The sequence below is a fragment of the Hydra viridissima genome, unplaced genomic scaffold (genome assembly GCF_058129835.1).
Source record: "Hydra viridissima isolate aposymbiotic clone 2 unplaced genomic scaffold, HvirCarnegie_v1 scaffold_6, whole genome shotgun sequence".
In the NCBI taxonomy this organism is placed as follows: Eukaryota; Metazoa; Cnidaria; class Hydrozoa; order Anthoathecata; family Hydridae; genus Hydra; species Hydra viridissima.
This window is the reverse complement of record NW_028324305.1, coordinates 15,814,147-15,831,585: the sequence shown is the minus strand read 5'-3', so window position 1 is coordinate 15,831,585 and position 17,439 is coordinate 15,814,147. Positions and strand designations below refer to the sequence as shown.

Sequence of the window (17,439 nt, the reverse complement as noted above, 5' to 3'; positions counted from 1 at the left end):
TTGGAGCAATTAGAAAATGACGATATGAATGTAGAAAATTGCAGGTCGCAATGCTATGACAATACTGCTGTAATGGCAGGCCACAAGGGTGGTGTGCATCAAATAATAAAGGAAAAAAACAACCTTGCAATATTTGTCAATTCTGACAATCAGTCTTAATTTGGAAGGCGTACATGCGGCTAAAGAAGAAGTAATGATGGTTAATTTTTTTGGAACCATCGCTGCGCTTTACGTTTTTTTCTCAAGATCAACTCAACGATGGCAAAAACTTAAAGATGCTGTGCCTATTACTTTGAAGTCCGATTCCGATACCAGGTGGAGCGCCAAAACAGAATCAGTAAAACCTGTACACACCTACATTGATGAAATAGTGGAAGTTCTTCAGAACTTAATGGTAGACGAAAGCACGTCAAATAAAACGAAAAGCGATGCAAAGCAGCTTTATAATAGAATTTTAACGTATGACTTTCTCAAATTGCTAGGGTTTTGGAACAAGATTCTTGGCCGAATTGACCGTGTTCAAAAGAGGTTGCAGGACCCTAAAATGAACTTTCATAATGCAGCTTTAGATTTGAAATTGCTCCAAGATTATTTCCAAAGTGAGAGAGAAGTCTTAGTTGATGACTCAATAAAAGAAGGAGTTCAAATTTGCAACGAATGGGGTGTTGAATTTGAAAGACGTCAAAGAAGAAAAAAAAGAATGGATGGCGAAATGTATAGAGATGTCGAGTTAACAACAAAAGAAGAAATGATGAAAAAAAACGCTTCTTTTTTCAATTCATTGAAAAAAGAAGCGTTCGATTAATGGAAATTGATGAAAAATTTGGATTTCTTCTTGATGTGTAAGGGTTGTGTTTCAATACGGAAATCAGTCACTTAAAAGATCAATGTAAAAAATTAGGCGAAGTCTACAGTTCTGATGTGGATGGACGAGAACTGTACGAATAAATTTTGGGCTGTAGAGTGCTGCTTACTAGCCGTAAGGAAAAAATATCAAGTCCCGAGCAACTACTTATGTTTATAGTTGAATATGGAGACGAAAACGTTTTCCCTAATATGCGTATAGCATTGCAATTATTGCTAACAATAGCTGTGTCTGTAGCTAGTTGTGAAAGATCATTCAGTAAACTTAAACTGATTAACTCTTACTTGAGAGCTTCGATGGGCCAAAGCCGTCTCTGCGGTCTCGCTTTACTAAGCATAGAGCGAGAAATTACCGAAGAAATTGATTTTGACAATGTTATTAAGAAATTTGCAGCAATTAAAGCTAGAAAAATAAATTTGTAATATATGTTACATAAAAAAATTGCTTATTTATAATGAATAATAAAGTTTTATTAAAAGTTTGTGTTATCACTTGTTAAAAAATTGTAATTAAGCACTTTATGTGGGGGAGGAAGGGCGCGAGATCGGTGTTTGCCCCAGGCGCTATTTACCCTAGGTACGCCACTGGATGCACTGTATGTCACATGCTATTTCTAACGGCTCCATATTTTTCTTATGTATCTTTTTATTCCTTCGCTTCAATCTCATTCTCGAAATCTTTTTCTGTATTATGCCAATTGATTCTGCAATACTTTCTTTTTCTGCCCCATTTTTAGATGTGTTATTTCCTTCAGCTTTAAAAGTAGCAGTACACTATACTCTTTCTAGCTACTTTGCTATCTCCTTCACTTTACATTACTTGCCGTTATACTAATGACATTATAAAGTAGGTTATCTATCATATCTTTCTTTGTTTGGAAGCCACGTCGTTTGTAGCTCATTTGTAGCACAGCCTCTACAACGATGTTGCAATCGCTCATTACAAACACTTCATTGAAAACAAAACAAGTGGAAGAATGAGTTTGACGAACCTTTTTTTTTGTTCCCCCAGAAAGTCATTTTAATGTAGATGAAAAAAAGCGAAGCTTAAATAGTTCATACCATGTAAGGAAATATTTATTGATTGCATTTGAGGCCTAAAATAAACTCTTTTCAAAGTCGTTTTTTTTTTCTATACTTAAATTGAACCCAATCACCAGATAGAAAGCTGATGAAAGTACACTTGGAGAATATTAAAGACTCAACAACTGTGGCTTCATAAAAAGACTATGCAGATTTACATTTAATACTTAAAGTGTGAACAAAGAATAAACCCGATCATGAATTATTTAAATATTTCGAAGATTTTTACTTGTTTTTCATTTACATTGTTGGTTTAATATATCTAGGTTTGGACAGGTGCTTTTATTTATATTTTAGAAGCTATTTACACTTAACCGCAATATTAACGCACCACTTATAAATTCCGACTTATTTTGAAAAATATTATGTATTTTCCGGATTTATCAATTACAAAGACAATAATAATGTTTATTGTTAAGCCTTTTCTAGGTTTTATTCCGTTTCCCTTATTTAATTTCGAAATTATAGCAGCTTTTCATAAGAAGCATGTTTTGCTGCAATTAAACCTCACTTCTAAAAGAAAAATATGTATTGCTTTTAAATTGTTTTAACAATAGATAACTGTCATTTGAGCAACACATCTGCTCGCGATGCAGCGTTCTAGAGGAAATTTAAGTCGTGATGAATGTGTCTCATACAACAGTCGGTAGGGTTCTACAAAGGTTTGTAGAACCCTACCGACTGTTTTATGAGACACTCCAAATCTTCTTACAAGTTCACGATTTGTTAATCCTTTATTGGACAAAGTAACAATTGCAACACATTAACGGTTTGACGTCTAACTTCTCAACGATACATAGTAGACATTTTAGAACCTTTTGTGGTATCTTTTGCACCGTACATTGAAGATAGATTTTTTCTTATGCAGGATTATTCTAGACCACATACGGCACATATTGTTACTGAATACTTAAATAATATTATTATTCAGGTTTTGGAGTCGCCAGCTTGCAATCAAGATATGAACCCAATAGAGTATCTTTGGGACATAAAGGGTCGCCGTATTAGAAGCCAACATCCAACACCTAACAGTCTTGACGAGTTGCAATAAAGTCTTATCCGCGTGTGGGAAAACATCCCTCAAGAAAAGATTAGATTTCTAATTGAAAGTATTCAACGGCGCTGTCAGGCTACAATAATATCAAGAGGTGGTAACACTAGTTATTGATTTGTTAAATTTTTTTCAATTTAACCTGTATTACTGTGCATGACTTTAATAATCATTTTACTTTATTTTGTTAAACAAACCATTTTTTGGGTTTTAATTTTTTTTTTCACCATCCTCAAAGTCGATTTTATTATAATCATCGAAATAACTGTGTTCATGTGTTCTATTCTTTATATATTTGTCAAAATATATGATAATACTGACGACAATTAAAGTAAATCGAAATGTATAATTGGTTAATTTTACGGTTAAGTGTACATTCAAAGACAAAAGATGAAGGCAGAACAAAGATTACTTACGAAAATGTGCCTGCTATCATTAAATGATTATTGCTTTGGAGACGTTTGTAAAGCACTACTGCAAAGTAAAACCAAGAACGTATTAATAGATGAAGACTCCACGGGAAGAAACGGCAGAGTCACATTTTGAAAGTTTCTACTTTTTACACTTTCTAGCTTTACTAACCATGATAGCATATTTTGTATTTGTATTCAAATCAAATAAACGATTTGATGCATATTTAAAGTTTTTCTAAATTTTCCTAAAACTTCGAAACTTATAAAGGTTTAAAAGTTTAATAATGATTTATCTCAAAATGAAAAAATGTGACCCTGCCGTTTCTTCCCGTGGAGTCTTCAGATGGATGTTCAACGCATTGTTTCAAAAAAAAGATATGCGTGTTACAGAATTATTTTTATTATCATATGTTGTTACTATTAGTAACAACAACAATAATAAAAATATTATGATTACTATTTTTATTCTTCTTTTTATTATTATTCATTATAAGCTAAAGTAGTTTTACATGACTGACTGCTGAAAAATGTTTTATCAAAAATGCTCATTAAAAATGCAAACTTGATATTTCTTTTAAACTTCTGAAATCAATAGTTTTTATGAAGTTTAAGATGCTTTTAGCTATAATACCTTTAGAAAAAATGCGATTTAGGTATCGAAAGTAAGAAAATTTATAACTAGGATGTTCGCGAAAAAAAAAAATCACACATTCAAGAAAAAAAAGCGAGGCAGGCAAGTTCGACATTTCCGAAAAAAAATAAGAAACACTCTCTGATTTGAGCCTGAATGTGGGAAGCATAATCTGAGAGTGGAGTGAAAAGAACACTAAAAATATCTTACTCGAACTTTAAGCTATACCATAGCAATTTTAATTTAACAAATAAACTTTGTTTCACTTTACTCTACCCATTCTAGTAAACCATACATCGCTTTTGTGCAAAAGCCAAGTTTTAGATGTCAAATTTAAATATTTATTAAGGAATAGCTCAAATCAACCTTTTTCAGATTTGTGAGCTATTCTTGATTAATTTTTTTTGTCTTTTATAACCATAAACTTAAGAAAATGGGTTGAAGTCGTATTATCTGAATCTGGATTTTATAAATTTGACGGAAACACGCATAGCTTTTGTCTAATAGACGGCACCTCTGATCTCTAACAATGCGTTGAACGTTCATCTATTAATATGTCATTGGTAAAACGCAAGTCTTTATTAAATCTCTTCTAATCATAAGAAATAATTTCAATATCTAAAGATAATTCTATGGGATAACTGGAATTTTTCGACCATCAACTCAGTTTAAAATGATATTATTTGCAACAATTCGTACAAAAAAAGGTTAAGAACCAGCAAAAGAATATTAACTTCGCCAGTTTAAAGCAGAAAAAAACCACAAGGGGGATGAAAAATCACAAGGAGCATAAAACTTGCGAACCCTGCTTTGCTTAGTGTTAGAAAGCTGAATAGTTTTTGCTTCTCTAAATTTTTTCGGCACTTTGGTTGCACATTTTTATTCCACACAATTATCCCCTTCTACCTGAAAAAACTATATGAATAATTAACAAAAGTTGAGCGACCTTCAAATTTAGAACTAAAATTGTGATAAATTAAAACTTTCCATCCCTTGAAAATGCCGCTTTGCAGAAAAATCTCTTCACCTTCAAAACACTTTACGAGGACGGCGGAACTGATGGTGTTACAATCTCAACCTTTTTTTTTTCAATACTTACTTCTTGAATACTGAACTTAATTTTATTCTCTTTTTGAGTGACAAGTGAACAAATTTTCAGCAATTGGTGAAGAATTTATTGCTTTTTACAATGTCCATAACGTTAAATGCGCTACTACAATATTTGGACTACATATTAATGAAGAGTATACATTAAATGAAGAGTTAAGTCGTCGAAGCAAGATCTCATAGATACTTCCAGTCACCATGGATACACCACTTTAAACAGTCATTGATTAAACATCGTACGCAAAGCGAAAAAAGCTAAATTACCAACCTTCAGAGCTCAATCCTTTTAATAGAATTACTTGTTTAAAAATTACGATCATTTAAAGTTATTTCATGAGGTAAATTGTCATAAATCCTAAACGAGAAGAGATTTTTTATAAAATTTGAAATCTGTCGATGAATTTTCATTCAGTCAATGATAGGAAAAAAAAGTTATGATTTTAGGGGACGTAGTTTAGGTAAGAGGCAGCTAAGGATCGGGATTGGGTTAGTTTTAACCACCATAACTTTTAGCAGGCCACCCTCATTCGACAGCAGTATGATTTTATGGTGTGTACTAGGCATGGTGCATACTAGGCATTTGAGTGTGCACCAAGCCTATTTTGAACAACTAAATTCCTCGGCACAATTTTTTACAACTTGGAGGGAATTCTTTCTCATGATAATCCAAGAAATAATTTGTGGGGATTTTGTTGTAAGGTCTTGGAGAATATTTCTATGCACAGTATTCTACAGCTCGTCAAAGGTTTGTAATTTTTACATATCTCTCTCAATATCAGAATATCATCTCGTGATAACTACGGAAATGTTTAGTGCAAAGCTTTTAACTTCAATAAGAGAACAGCTCTATCAGTATTGTATGTCTTTAAAAAAAAACTATAGCTTTATTACGGGTCTTTATGAGGATCATTTACTTTGGAAATAACGTTCCTCTCTGTGAAATTGTTTATTGCTCAATATCAACATCTGCGGCACAGATGTTTACAGTGACCAATAAAAATAAATATTACCAAGAAAAGAAAAAAAAACTGGTTGTTAAAACGTAAAGTATTTATTATTCTAATCAAAAAAATAACAACGGCAACAGGCTAAAAAATGATGATACTTTGGTTATAACTATTACTCTGCTAAGTTTCTAGCGAACCTTATAAATTAGAAAATTTGTGCTGTACACACAACACCGTTTAATGTTGTCTTCTGTTTTATTTTATAACTCTTACAGCAAAATTAATTTCAATAACAGAGAACAAAGCAAACAAATAATAAAAAAATAATTATACACACACACACACACACATATATATGTATGTATGTATGTATGTATGTATGTATGTATGTATGTATGTATGTATGTATGTATGTATGTATGTATGTATGTATGTATGTATGTATGTATGTATGTATGTATGTATGTATGTATGTATGTATGTATGTATGTATGTATGTATGTATGTATGTATGTATGTATGTATGTATGTATGTATGTATGTATGTATGTATGTATGTATGTATGTATGTATGTATGTATGTATGTATGTATGTATGTATGTATGTATGTATGTATGTATGTATGTATGTATGTATATATGTATATATGTATATGCATACATACATACATACATACATACATACATACATACATACATACATACATACATACATACATACATACATACATACATACATACATACATACATACATACATACATACATAAACACATACAAATGTGTAAAAGTTCGTCCAAACTATCTCTTTCTAAAACATTAAGACTTAACAAAGACTTAAAAGAAAATGTAAATTGATCCATTATATTTAGTTAATAAGAAAATCACAATAATGGTGTTTCTTTTCACATCCAATGCAATCATCATTGTAAGTCAGTCATTTTCAGAATTTTTTAAAAAAAGTTTCTGCACCCAGATGCTGGAACTTAATTTTCTTATATAAAATCAAGAAACCAATTAAGCAGTTGTTACGTAAAATAACTTTTTCTTTGGTTGTATCAATTATTTTGAATTTTGATTTCAAACAAAAATAAGTATGACACCTAAAAAGTTTTAATAGATTGTCAATGTGGTGGATGTTAAATTGTTCATAGCAAAACACACTTTCTTTTCTTTTCTTTCTGCTTGCCATTAGGTTTAGCAGTTGACTTGTTTTCCTCATTTTTTCGAGATTGTATTTCCAGTGCGAGATCCATGAATGCTTTATCAACATTTTCTTTTGTTTTGGCAGATGTTTCGAGGTATGGTACTTTCCATTCTCTTGCTCTAGCCTTACCATCTTCATTTGAAACTTGCCTCTTGTCTGTTAAATCAACTTTATTAGCAACTAAGATAAATGGAATATGTTCTTCTGTTTCTCCTTTTACTCTCAAGATTTGTTCACGAAAGTCTGCAGCATTTGCAAATGATTCAGGTTCACAGACGCTATACACACATAAGAAACCTTCACCACTACGAATGTAATTATCTCTTATAGCAGCATAGTCTTCTTGACCTGCTGTATCAAGTATATCAACTTGACATTCTTCACCTCCTAAAGTAACTTTTTTGCGGTAACTGTCAGCTTTGGTAGGCTCATAGTCTTCTACAAACTACAAAACACAGAAAGTTTGGGCAAAACCATATATTTATAAATATAAAAAACTCAGGCTGATTTACAGAAACAAATAAAAATCTTGATAAAATTTTTTTGTCAATGTATGAAACATTAACACTACCAATTTTATTGCAATTCACACTATTTTACAAAAAAAAAAAAAAAAAAAAAAAAAAAATAAAGATCAATATCTAAAAAAATTAAACTTACAAATTCATATTTATATTCTAATTATTGAATGAAAGAAATTTAGTAATTAAAGGATACTTTCATCAAAACTTAAAATCAAGTTTTTATACTTTAACTAATTTATATTACTGCATTTAAAAAAAGGTCTGCATATCAATTTTGCTGCTAATAACTTTAAGCAAAAATGATAAAACCTGTTCTTATAGTCAAAGTATTCTTGAAGCAAGTTTGTTAAGTGCTTGTTTTATTTTAGATATTTAGATACATTATGGAAAATTGCAATCTTATAAAATCATCAAGTTTTTAACAAGTAAAGTTTAATAAACTATTAATAACCTTTAAAATACCAAATTATAAATCAATGCAGCTCCTATTTAAGGTTATCGAAAATTGGTCTAATAGCAATGATTCTAAAATATGCCATCTTTAATATGCTGATTCTCTGTATTCAATGTGTGCAATTTTTTGTAAATCAAAAGATCAAAAGTGAGCAATAACTAATAAATTTAATTTATGGCATCAGTAACTCTAAACAATTTGAGAACAGAAACAGTGTGTGGGGTACCAAATATTACCACCATTAAAAACCCATTTCCTGGCTATCTATAAGCACACTAGTAAATATGTGAAGTAACTTAAGTATTTATATGACAAAATTAATTTTGAATAAGCCTTTTAAGATTATTTCTTCTAGATACCTATAGCTAACCACACCAACTAATTCTCCAATAACCAGAAAAAGATAAGTTAAAAAACCATTGATAAATTTTAAAGTTTAAAAATGATGCAATAAAAAATGCTGTTAATAGTAACCCATTCTTATTTTAATTTCATTTGTTACTAACCCTTTAACTTTGTATACTAATATTATTGTATAAACTCAATATAATATGAAAGAAACAGCGATACGAACAAAATTATGTTATTACAGGTGGTTTTTCTTTAATCAGAAAAAAACTAAGTAAAACTCAAATTTAAAAAAATATCTACTCTTTAATAAATTCAATTATTGTTGCAGCATGTTATGGCTAATCATCTGTATAAAATACAAATGACATCTGTATAAAATAAACATGACTATAGTATGTTGTGGCTAATCATGTGTATTTTATATACATGACTAGCCACAACAAACAAACTTTTATACACTTACTTATCTTTAACATATTTATATAGCAATATAAGTTTTAAAAACATAAAGTATACTAAACTTTGAATAACTGATATTTTTCAGGCTTTACTAGTAATACGAAAATGATCAAATTCATTTCTAAAAGTTAAAAGTCCTTTAAATGGAATTAATTAGCGTGTTTATTGATGATATAGTTGGATAAAAAAAACTTTAACAAATAGAGATGGAGAAAAAAGAAATTTTTTAGTTGGTAAAATTACGCATAAAATCAGCACACAGAATATATAAAATATATTACCTCTTCATACATAAACTGAAGTGTCAGTGCAGATTTCCCAACTCCACCACTTCCAACCATAATAATCTTATGGACACCAGCCGTCTTTTCTTTTGGAGGCATCTTTAAAATTATTTAATAGCAATCCAAAATTAGAATTTGTTTTCTCTAAAATAAACCAGAATTGTTTTTAATTTTATGTTCAGTTAGAAAATACGGCTTCGGCTGCCAAAAAATATCATCCCTCCCATAAATTGTCTCGATTGTATTAACATAACTTGCTTTGCTTAGCCGAACTCCTAAAAAACGTTATCTTGAAAGTTAGTTTTAAAAGCGATTAGTGAATTCTTTATTTTAAAGCAATCGACTTTTAATAAAGAATTCAAACTGTTATAAAAAATAGTTATTTTAATATTTTATCAAACAAAGATATTAAATATTCAAACATTTGTTAGACTTTATGTGTATAAATTATGCACAGGATATTAAACATCGATGTCGAGGGATATCTTTTTGGCTTAATAGTAAGATCATGCAGAATCGAATAGTTTTGCTATATAATCGTCAACTACAAATTCATCAAGAAGAAATCCGTTTGTCAATCATACACTTAAAAGTTCTGAAAAAAAGATTTCTTCAGCTTTCTTAAAATATTTTTATGTAATTTCCAGTAGGAAACGAAAATCTAAAGTAAGCATTAAAATTTAACAAATCATCTGGAAAATATTCGGCGATAAGACTGATTACGACATCACAAAGGCATTTTGTACAATCAAATTTGTGTTAGACTTTTTTTATGTTTTAATTTATCATCGTACTATTTCTTGAGGTAAACTTGAACTCATCAATTCTACTAAAATTTTCAGTGATTTTTTATAAATAAATATTTAAATACGAATATTGTTGTATTGGTATTGACCTTTTTGGTCGTTGATTATAATACATTCAATCAATGTGATTTCTTTACTAAAAGTTTGAAATTTTTTAAGCTATACGCGAATAAAAGACCTTAAGTTTAAATAAAAGGTTGTTGAATTACTCATCAGTCTTTATTAATTTGAGGAAGCGCAGTTTTGTAGATCTCTTAACAACTAAATCTTCAAAGGTTTGTCAACAAATCTCTTAAAGCTTTTGATATTAAGTCTCGTCTAATTTATAATTTTCTTATCGAATAGAAAAGTATATTTTATTACTGACTTTTTTATAAAGAATGATCCGTTATCAAAATTGATCTTGAATTCATGACGACATACATACATACATACATACATACATACATACATACATACATACATACATACATACATACATACATACATACATACATACATACATACATACATACATACATACATACATACATACATACATACATACATACATACATACATACATACATACATACATACATACATACATACATACATACATACATACATACATACATACATACATACATACATACATACATACATACTATTGTTCTATGGTCATGTGTTACTTAGCCACGAATTTTTAAGTTAATTGGTGTTTTTCAACTAAACATTTTCTTAAATAGGGTTTACTAAAGTCCATCCTCTTCTAATTTATGTATGACTTCTGAAAGGATTTTTACGAAGTTCCTGATTTTTTTTTTTCTTAAGAAAATTCTATTATTTGAGACGTGTTTTTATGATATGTTTTACACTGACATGCTCTTGTAGGATATAAATATTTATAACATCAATAGCTAAGGGAATTGCGAAGTTAGGGGGTAGTCTTTCCTTGCAATAACTTTACAAATCCATTCTTAGTGCTTTCAATAATTTTAGCTTGGTTTTCATATTTACTTATTTAGTTTTAATATAGCAAAACTTAAGATTATTACAAAACATTTAGAGCATATAATAGATACAAAACATAGAGAATGGTTAAGAAAAATTTTACATTTATGCACATTCACAGAAGATTTTACATTTATACACATTTAGAGAAAATCAATTTTGTTAAGCTTAATAAAGTATGTGTCATTATATATTATAATTATTTTGCTATATTTACCATGTTTCAATTTTTACATAAGCAATATACAAAAATTGGCAAAAATTTGAGTCTTACGAAAGGATAATCTGAAAACTAAGCATTTGTATTTGTATTGTTTAAATTCATCGCAGCATTTTTGTTATGACCAGACTAATAAATGTAAGATATATTTTATTCCGTTCCTTGCAATGCTTGGAGAAATTTGTTGTTCGGTAGATAAACAAATGTGTTCGGTGGATTAACGCTGAAGAAGCGAAAAGGTGTTTTTAACGTTATCTCTCCAAAAAATTGTTTAGGTAAGACGGTACATAATTTACAGCAACAGAGAAACAGATGTATCGACGTCTCTCTACAGAAGCAACATGGTTTATGGAACCTTTGTATTTTTAAGCTTCGCTTTACTGAAAATCTGCTTTGAGAACGCTTTTCTCGAGAAAGCTTAGAGGGAAGAGTTTTTCTAACTCTAAATCTTTGCAAGAAAAGCGACCTTTGAAAGCTGGGCTTACTTATTTTGGAGATTTTATTTGCTCGAAGAGTTTTTAATAATACAAGAATTAACTACTCTAAGCAACTGGAAATCTGTCTTAAAAATATTTAAAAATTTACTAAGGGTATTTTGAATTTATTTTTTTGTTGGAAAATATCTTTAGGCGATAAGATTGCATTAATAATTGTAAATTGTCAGAACAAATTTTACCTCGATATGAAATTTAGTGTGAAGAAAGCTTATGTCAATATAAACAAGAAGCCATTTGAATTTATCTTACCACCCTAATCAATAAATTTACATGATTTACAAACATTACATTACAAATAACCAAAAATTTACATGATTTTCAAACTGAAAAACGAAAATGAAAACCCCAAACACAAAGAAACAAAGAGAAAAATTTAAAGATATGACAAGAGAGAGCAAACTTTGGATAAAAGAGATAGAGGGGGACATACGGGTGGGTATGTTGGGGGTTGTAAAAATCACGGTTGATTTATTAGAGAGACAGGAAAATAATAAAAGAAACAATAAACGCGATATACATTCTTGTTTAAAAATTCGTGGATTTGCGATTTTTAATAATGTCATCTGAGTTTGAAAGGATTTTTATTTTGAGAGATCGCTGAAAATATAGTAACACAAAAATAAGTATATCAATAAATGATATAGAAATGCATAAATAAATAAAAGGCGCAGAAACAAATAAATATTTAAATGGAACAAATCAAACAATAATTAAAACATTTTTTTCAGTTTTACTATCATTTAAATCATAATTTTAATTTTGTTCTGGTCCAGCGAAGGGCTTTTATTGTAACAACAAGAGTTTGAAATATGAAAAACTTTTTTAAGCAGCGACTTTTTAAACCCGCTATCAGCATTTTGATCGCTTGCCAAAGCTCCTAAACAAAAGCTATAAGATAATTCAACCTGCAATTTATTTTCGCAATTTAGCTCCTAATTCGCGAAAATATATTCTGTGAAGGTAAACGATTAAGCGCTTAATCTGGAAAATAAATTCCAAGAAATATCTTTTATGACATATCTTTCATTTAAAATGTCGTATATGAGATTATATGTGGTAAAAAGACACAACACAAAGCTTTTGTTTTGATTTGAAATTTCCTTTTTATGGTATGTATTCATCTTCTATTTTCATTTTATTAATTATATATATTTCACTAAGGTCAATCATCTTCAGTTTGCTGTTTCTTCCCCTAATATACTATATTGCATAAAACATTTACGTATGCTGCTTCCTCCATGTTAGGTGGTCGTTTTTTCACAATTTCTCCAGTCTTTTATTTTAATTCGCAGGCTCAATAAACAGACCAAAGTATTCTTTTTTTTTCAAGAATTCTTTTTTTTTCTTCACAAACCATTGATATCACGAGTTTTTTGATAATATAATAAAGTAAAAAAAGAATTTTAAAACGTCTTTTGATATAATTTTGGTTTACCATTGAAGAAAAGGATATTACCAGAAGTGGGGTTCGAACCCACGCGGACATACGTCCATTGGATCTTAAGTCCAACGCCTTAACCACTCGGCCATCCTGGTCATGTATAATAATGATATATAAAAAAAATTATTCTAAAATATTTAATAACTAAACTTCAAAGTAATTTCTAAGCATCAGGTCTCAGTAAGGAAAGTATCGTTAGTCATCGGATCGATAACGATAAAAGTAAAAAAAAAAAAAAATACCAATACCGACACCGAATTGGCATTGGTCTTGGTTGGGCGGGTTTTTCCAATACCAACTTCGAACTATCGTTTATGGTAGTATCGGACATACGTGACTTCCGAGACCGGGTGCTTAGTAATTTCGGATAGTAGTGATTGTGATATTTTATCACATAACCGGCTATAACAATTATTCTTTTCCTCTATATTAAAGTATATTAATTTTATGGTGGAATCCTAACACACACCACACACACACACACACACACACACACACACACACACACACACACACACACACACACACACACACACACACACACACACACACACACACACACACACACACACACACACACACACACACACACACACACACACACACACACACACACACACACACACACACACACACACACACACACCACACTGGAAAAACGATCAAGCTGCATTTTTATTGTTTTAAGTAAATTAGATTTTAAGCTTCAAAACACCATAGCTCACTTATTTGTAAAGATTTTTTAATTTTTCTCTTTTTTATTATTTACTTGAGCAAGGTCTTTAATAAAAACTATTGTGAATATTTCTTTGTTTTTAACTGACTAAGGAAGATCGACTCAACGCCTTTTTTGTAACTTGTTTATATATATTCTTATTAAGAAAACAGCGTTATTTGTACTAAATCTGACATAGTTGACAACTATTCGTAACTAAAAATAAGATAATAATTACCAACTTCATACCATATATTAATTACTGTAAAAATATTTGACGTCATCGTGTGGTTTAATAAATGTTTATGACACACTCCCCCAATTTGTAGAGAATATCTACAAATTCTCATCAAAATGTTCCTTAGCCTTTGATTTCGTCATTCGTGAAAGTCTTTGATTCAGAGTTTTTGTTTGCTCTGCTGATATGTTTTCGCAAGGTTTAGAATGGTTTAGGAATTCCTCGATCTCAGTAGGATCTTGGCAAATTTCCATCGGATAAAGCATCTGAATCGGTCTTTCCACTACTTGATTATTTCCCGTTCTTAATTTAGCACCGCGGATTATATTATCTTCTCCGCGTATAAGTTTCGTTACTCACCTCTATTTTTTTCTTCTCCAATTTTCCACTCACCTCTATTCTTTTCTTCTCCTTTAAGCAAGAAAATCTCTCCCACTGCTATGTCCTTTTGATTATACCCTTTGCGCTGATAATTTTCTCGTAATGATCTTAAGTACTCGTTTGTCCACCTTTTCCACGCTAAGTTCTTGCATTTCGTGATATACCGCATTGCTCGTGTAGTCGATTTGTTGTTAAAATCTTCATCATCGTCATCTTCTGCATTTTCGGAAGGGATCGTAATACCTTTCCCATGTAAAATCATGTTTGGTGTTAATATCGGAAGTTGAATATCGTTCTCGATATATCCTAACGGTCGGTTATTCAACGTATTTTCAATATAAATCAAAACTTCTTTAAGTCGTTCGAAAGTCAGACGAATTCTTCCAGTTACTTTGTGTAATGATCTTTTTACCAAACCCACCATTCTTTCAAAGAAACCTCCCCACCATGCGCTTCTTGCTAAATTAAACTTCCATTTTATGTTCATTTCACCTAAGTAATCGTTTATCAGCGGGTCTTTCTGCAATCGTCGGATCCACCTTGCAGTACTTACAAATGTTTTGGCATTGTCGCTTATTATGAGTGCAGGTGTGCCCCTTCTTGCAATCATTTCTTTTATACTTCGACGGAATTCTTCATTTTCCATAGTTTTTAGTAGATCCAAATGGATTGCTCTTGAAGTTGCACAAGTATAAAGTACAATGTATGATTTTTTGTAACACTCTTTGCTTACTTTATATTCAAACCAACAGTTTCAAAGGGGTATTTGCTTTTAGTTCGATAATTTGGCAAATCAGCTGTTAATGGAGCTAGTAATGGTTTGCACCTGAATCTTTTACACCAATTGCAATCGTATATAATTGTTTTGACTTGGCTACGTAAGGTATCTGTCCAATAATGCTCACGAAACTTGGACATTGTCAGACCAACCATCCCATGGTGATTCTGTGCATGTGCTCTTTGAATAACCAAGTTTGTAAAGGGATGCTTGCGAGGTAAAAATATTGGGTGCTCACCTTGTATACGACCCATGCAAACTAAAAGCCCATCGTGATTTCTATGTAATCGTAATCTTTCTGAAGTTTTTTTAAATTGTTCGGATTTTTCAAATTCGTATTGAGCAATTTTGATCAGCTTCTGCATTGCGTTGTTCCTTTCAGTAGCTGATAGCACACCTCGACATTTTTTTTTAGTTTTGAGATTGATAATTATTTTTAAGATCCATGCCATTATTCTTATAACTTTTGGTAGTTGATACTTGCTCTTAAGTTCATCAAAGTAGTTAAACGTCACTGCTGTGGCAAGGTTATGCATTTTTGTTGGATTAACTTCTTTCATTACTTCATCCATTTGTGTATGAACTATATTGGTTGGCCACTCATTCTTTTTGGTAAGCCATGTTGGACCGTTGAACCATATTTGTGGAATTTTTCCATTTTTAATTCCTCTACTTCCAATATCAGCTGGGTTCTGATTGGTTGGACAGTGATGCCAGATAATCCAACTTCGTTTATTGATTTCTTTGACACGATTTGATACAAACTGCTTCCATTTACGATTGTCATTAAGGATCCAATGCAGTGCTACTGAACTATCAAGCCAGCCGTATATTTCCATAACTGGGTATCCTTCAAGTGCCAATTTAACGTTTGTAAGAGCATTAGCTACCATGTGTCCAGAAATCAATTCAAGTTTGGGAATAGAACAACCTCGTTTTGATATGCGTGGTTTGGCTGTAAACAATCCTTGAGTTACTTTGTTTCCTTGATGTACTACTACGTATATTGCACTGCAGCAGCCATCTTTGCTTGCATCACCAAATCCATGGATTTCAATCTTTTTTATTATATGATTTAAAACAGTTATACTTCTTGGTTTTGGTGTAAGGTCTGGTAACGTATATTTCCAAAGCATTCATTCCTTTGATAATTCAGGTGAAAGTTTTTTATCCCAAGCAAATTTTAAATCACAAATTTGTCGATATATAAGTTTTGCTGTTGTGTTATTGGGAAAATCACACCAAGTGGATCAAAAATCAAGCCAAACTTTCTAAAATTCCTCTTTTGGTTGTGATGTTTGTTTGGCGAGTTGGTCTGCAATCCACTAATAAAGTGTCATCATTTTTGTCCCACAACAAACCAAGAATTTTTGAATAACGTTTATTTTGTTCATTGATGGTAACTTCATGATTGTTCTCTCTTGAATCATTGGTTTCTAATGCAGGAAAATTTGAGTGCCATTTGTGAAGCTGGAATCCTCCCATTTCGAACAGATGAATTGCTGTTTGTTTCAATTTTTCGACACATTCCAGGTCAACTCCCCCAGTGATTATATCATCAACATATATGCCCCTGTTAATTATCTGAATTTCATTCTTTTTATGCGGATAATGTTTTTCATACGTCAATAAATGTTGCTTGATTACTCCCCCAAGAATAAAGGGACTAGATGCACAGCCAAACGGGATTCGAGTAAATCTTAGAGTTATTACTTCTTTACTTTTCAAGTCCGATATCCAATAGAAACGGAAAACATCACGATCTTTAGTATCAACTCTTATTTGTAGAAACGCTTGTTTAATGTCTCCAGTAAGACAAACAGGTTGCAATCTGTTTTGTAAAATAACATTCAGTAGTTAGGGTTGTATTGGAGGACCAATATGTAAACAGTCGTTAAGTGAGGGTGATCCGTACTCTTTAGCTGACGCGTCAAAAACAATCCTTAGCTTGGTGGTTTCGGAGTCCTCTTTTATCACTGCTCGATGAGGCATGTAG

The 17,439-nt window shown here is 31.0% G+C and overlaps 5 protein-coding genes and 1 non-coding gene across 6 annotated transcripts; 1 reads left to right on the top strand and 5 right to left on the bottom strand.

Annotated features, from left to right (window-relative positions):
• The first annotated feature begins 196 nt into the window (after window positions 1-196).
• LOC149887246 (uncharacterized) lies at window positions 197-805 on the top strand. The gene has a single exon (XM_090091495.1). It carries the CDS (start codon window positions 197-199, stop codon window positions 803-805), a length of 609 nt encoding a protein of 202 aa, XP_089947621.1.
• A 6,140-nt stretch (window positions 806-6,945) lies between these two features.
• LOC149887245 (ras-related protein Ral-a-like) lies at window positions 6,946-9,613 on the bottom strand. The gene is made up of 2 exons (XM_090091104.1): window positions 9,372-9,613; window positions 6,946-7,747 (listed from the first exon to the last, which is right to left on the bottom strand). The coding sequence occupies exons 1-2, from the start codon at window positions 9,471-9,473 to the stop codon at window positions 7,244-7,246; spliced, it is 606 nt and encodes a 201-aa protein (XP_089947230.1). The 5' UTR covers window positions 9,474-9,613; the 3' UTR covers window positions 6,946-7,243.
• Window positions 9,614-13,343: 3,730 nt separating this feature from the next.
• Window positions 13,344-13,426, bottom strand: Trnal-uaa (transfer RNA leucine (anticodon UAA)). The gene has a single exon. It is a non-coding gene; the product is annotated as a tRNA-Leu (tRNA).
• A 1,210-nt stretch (window positions 13,427-14,636) lies between these two features.
• On the bottom strand, window positions 14,637-15,311 carry LOC149887244 (uncharacterized). The gene has a single exon (XM_090091494.1). It carries the CDS (start codon window positions 15,309-15,311, stop codon window positions 14,637-14,639), a length of 675 nt encoding a protein of 224 aa, XP_089947620.1.
• Window positions 15,312-15,394: 83 nt separating this feature from the next.
• On the bottom strand, window positions 15,395-16,579 carry LOC149887243 (uncharacterized). The gene has a single exon (XM_090091493.1). It carries the CDS (start codon window positions 16,577-16,579, stop codon window positions 15,395-15,397), a length of 1,185 nt encoding a protein of 394 aa, XP_089947619.1.
• A 121-nt stretch (window positions 16,580-16,700) lies between these two features.
• LOC149887242 (uncharacterized) lies at window positions 16,701-17,435 on the bottom strand. Its single transcript, XM_090091492.1, has 2 exons — window positions 17,359-17,435; window positions 16,701-17,274 (listed from the first exon to the last, which is right to left on the bottom strand). Exons 1-2 carry the CDS (start codon window positions 17,433-17,435, stop codon window positions 16,701-16,703), a joined length of 651 nt encoding a protein of 216 aa, XP_089947618.1.
• Between the last annotated feature and the right edge of the window lie 4 nt (window positions 17,436-17,439).

Excerpts from the sequence above, each read along its gene's own strand:
- LOC149887242 (XM_090091492.1), bottom strand. The coding sequence starts at position 17,435 with ATGCCTCATCGAGCAGTGATAAAAGAGGACTCCGAAACCACCAAGCTA. Across the intron at positions 17,275-17,358 it reads TTTGACGCGTCAGCTAAAGA|ATTGCAACCTGTTTGTCTTA; the intron begins GTACGGATCACC and ends TTTACAAAACAG.
- LOC149887243 (XM_090091493.1), bottom strand. The coding sequence starts at position 16,579 with ATGCTTTGGAAATATACGTTACCAGACCTTACACCAAAACCAAGAAGT.
- LOC149887244 (XM_090091494.1), bottom strand. The coding sequence starts at position 15,311 with ATGGAAAATGAAGAATTCCGTCGAAGTATAAAAGAAATGATTGCAAGA.
- LOC149887246 (XM_090091495.1), top strand. The coding sequence starts at position 197 with ATGGTTAATTTTTTTGGAACCATCGCTGCGCTTTACGTTTTTTTCTCA.
- LOC149887245 (XM_090091104.1), bottom strand. The coding sequence starts at position 9,473 with ATGCCTCCAAAAGAAAAGACGGCTGGTGTCCATAAGATTATTATGGTT. Across the intron at positions 7,748-9,371 it reads TTCAGTTTATGTATGAAGAG|TTTGTAGAAGACTATGAGCC; the intron begins GTAATATATTTT and ends TGTGTTTTGTAG.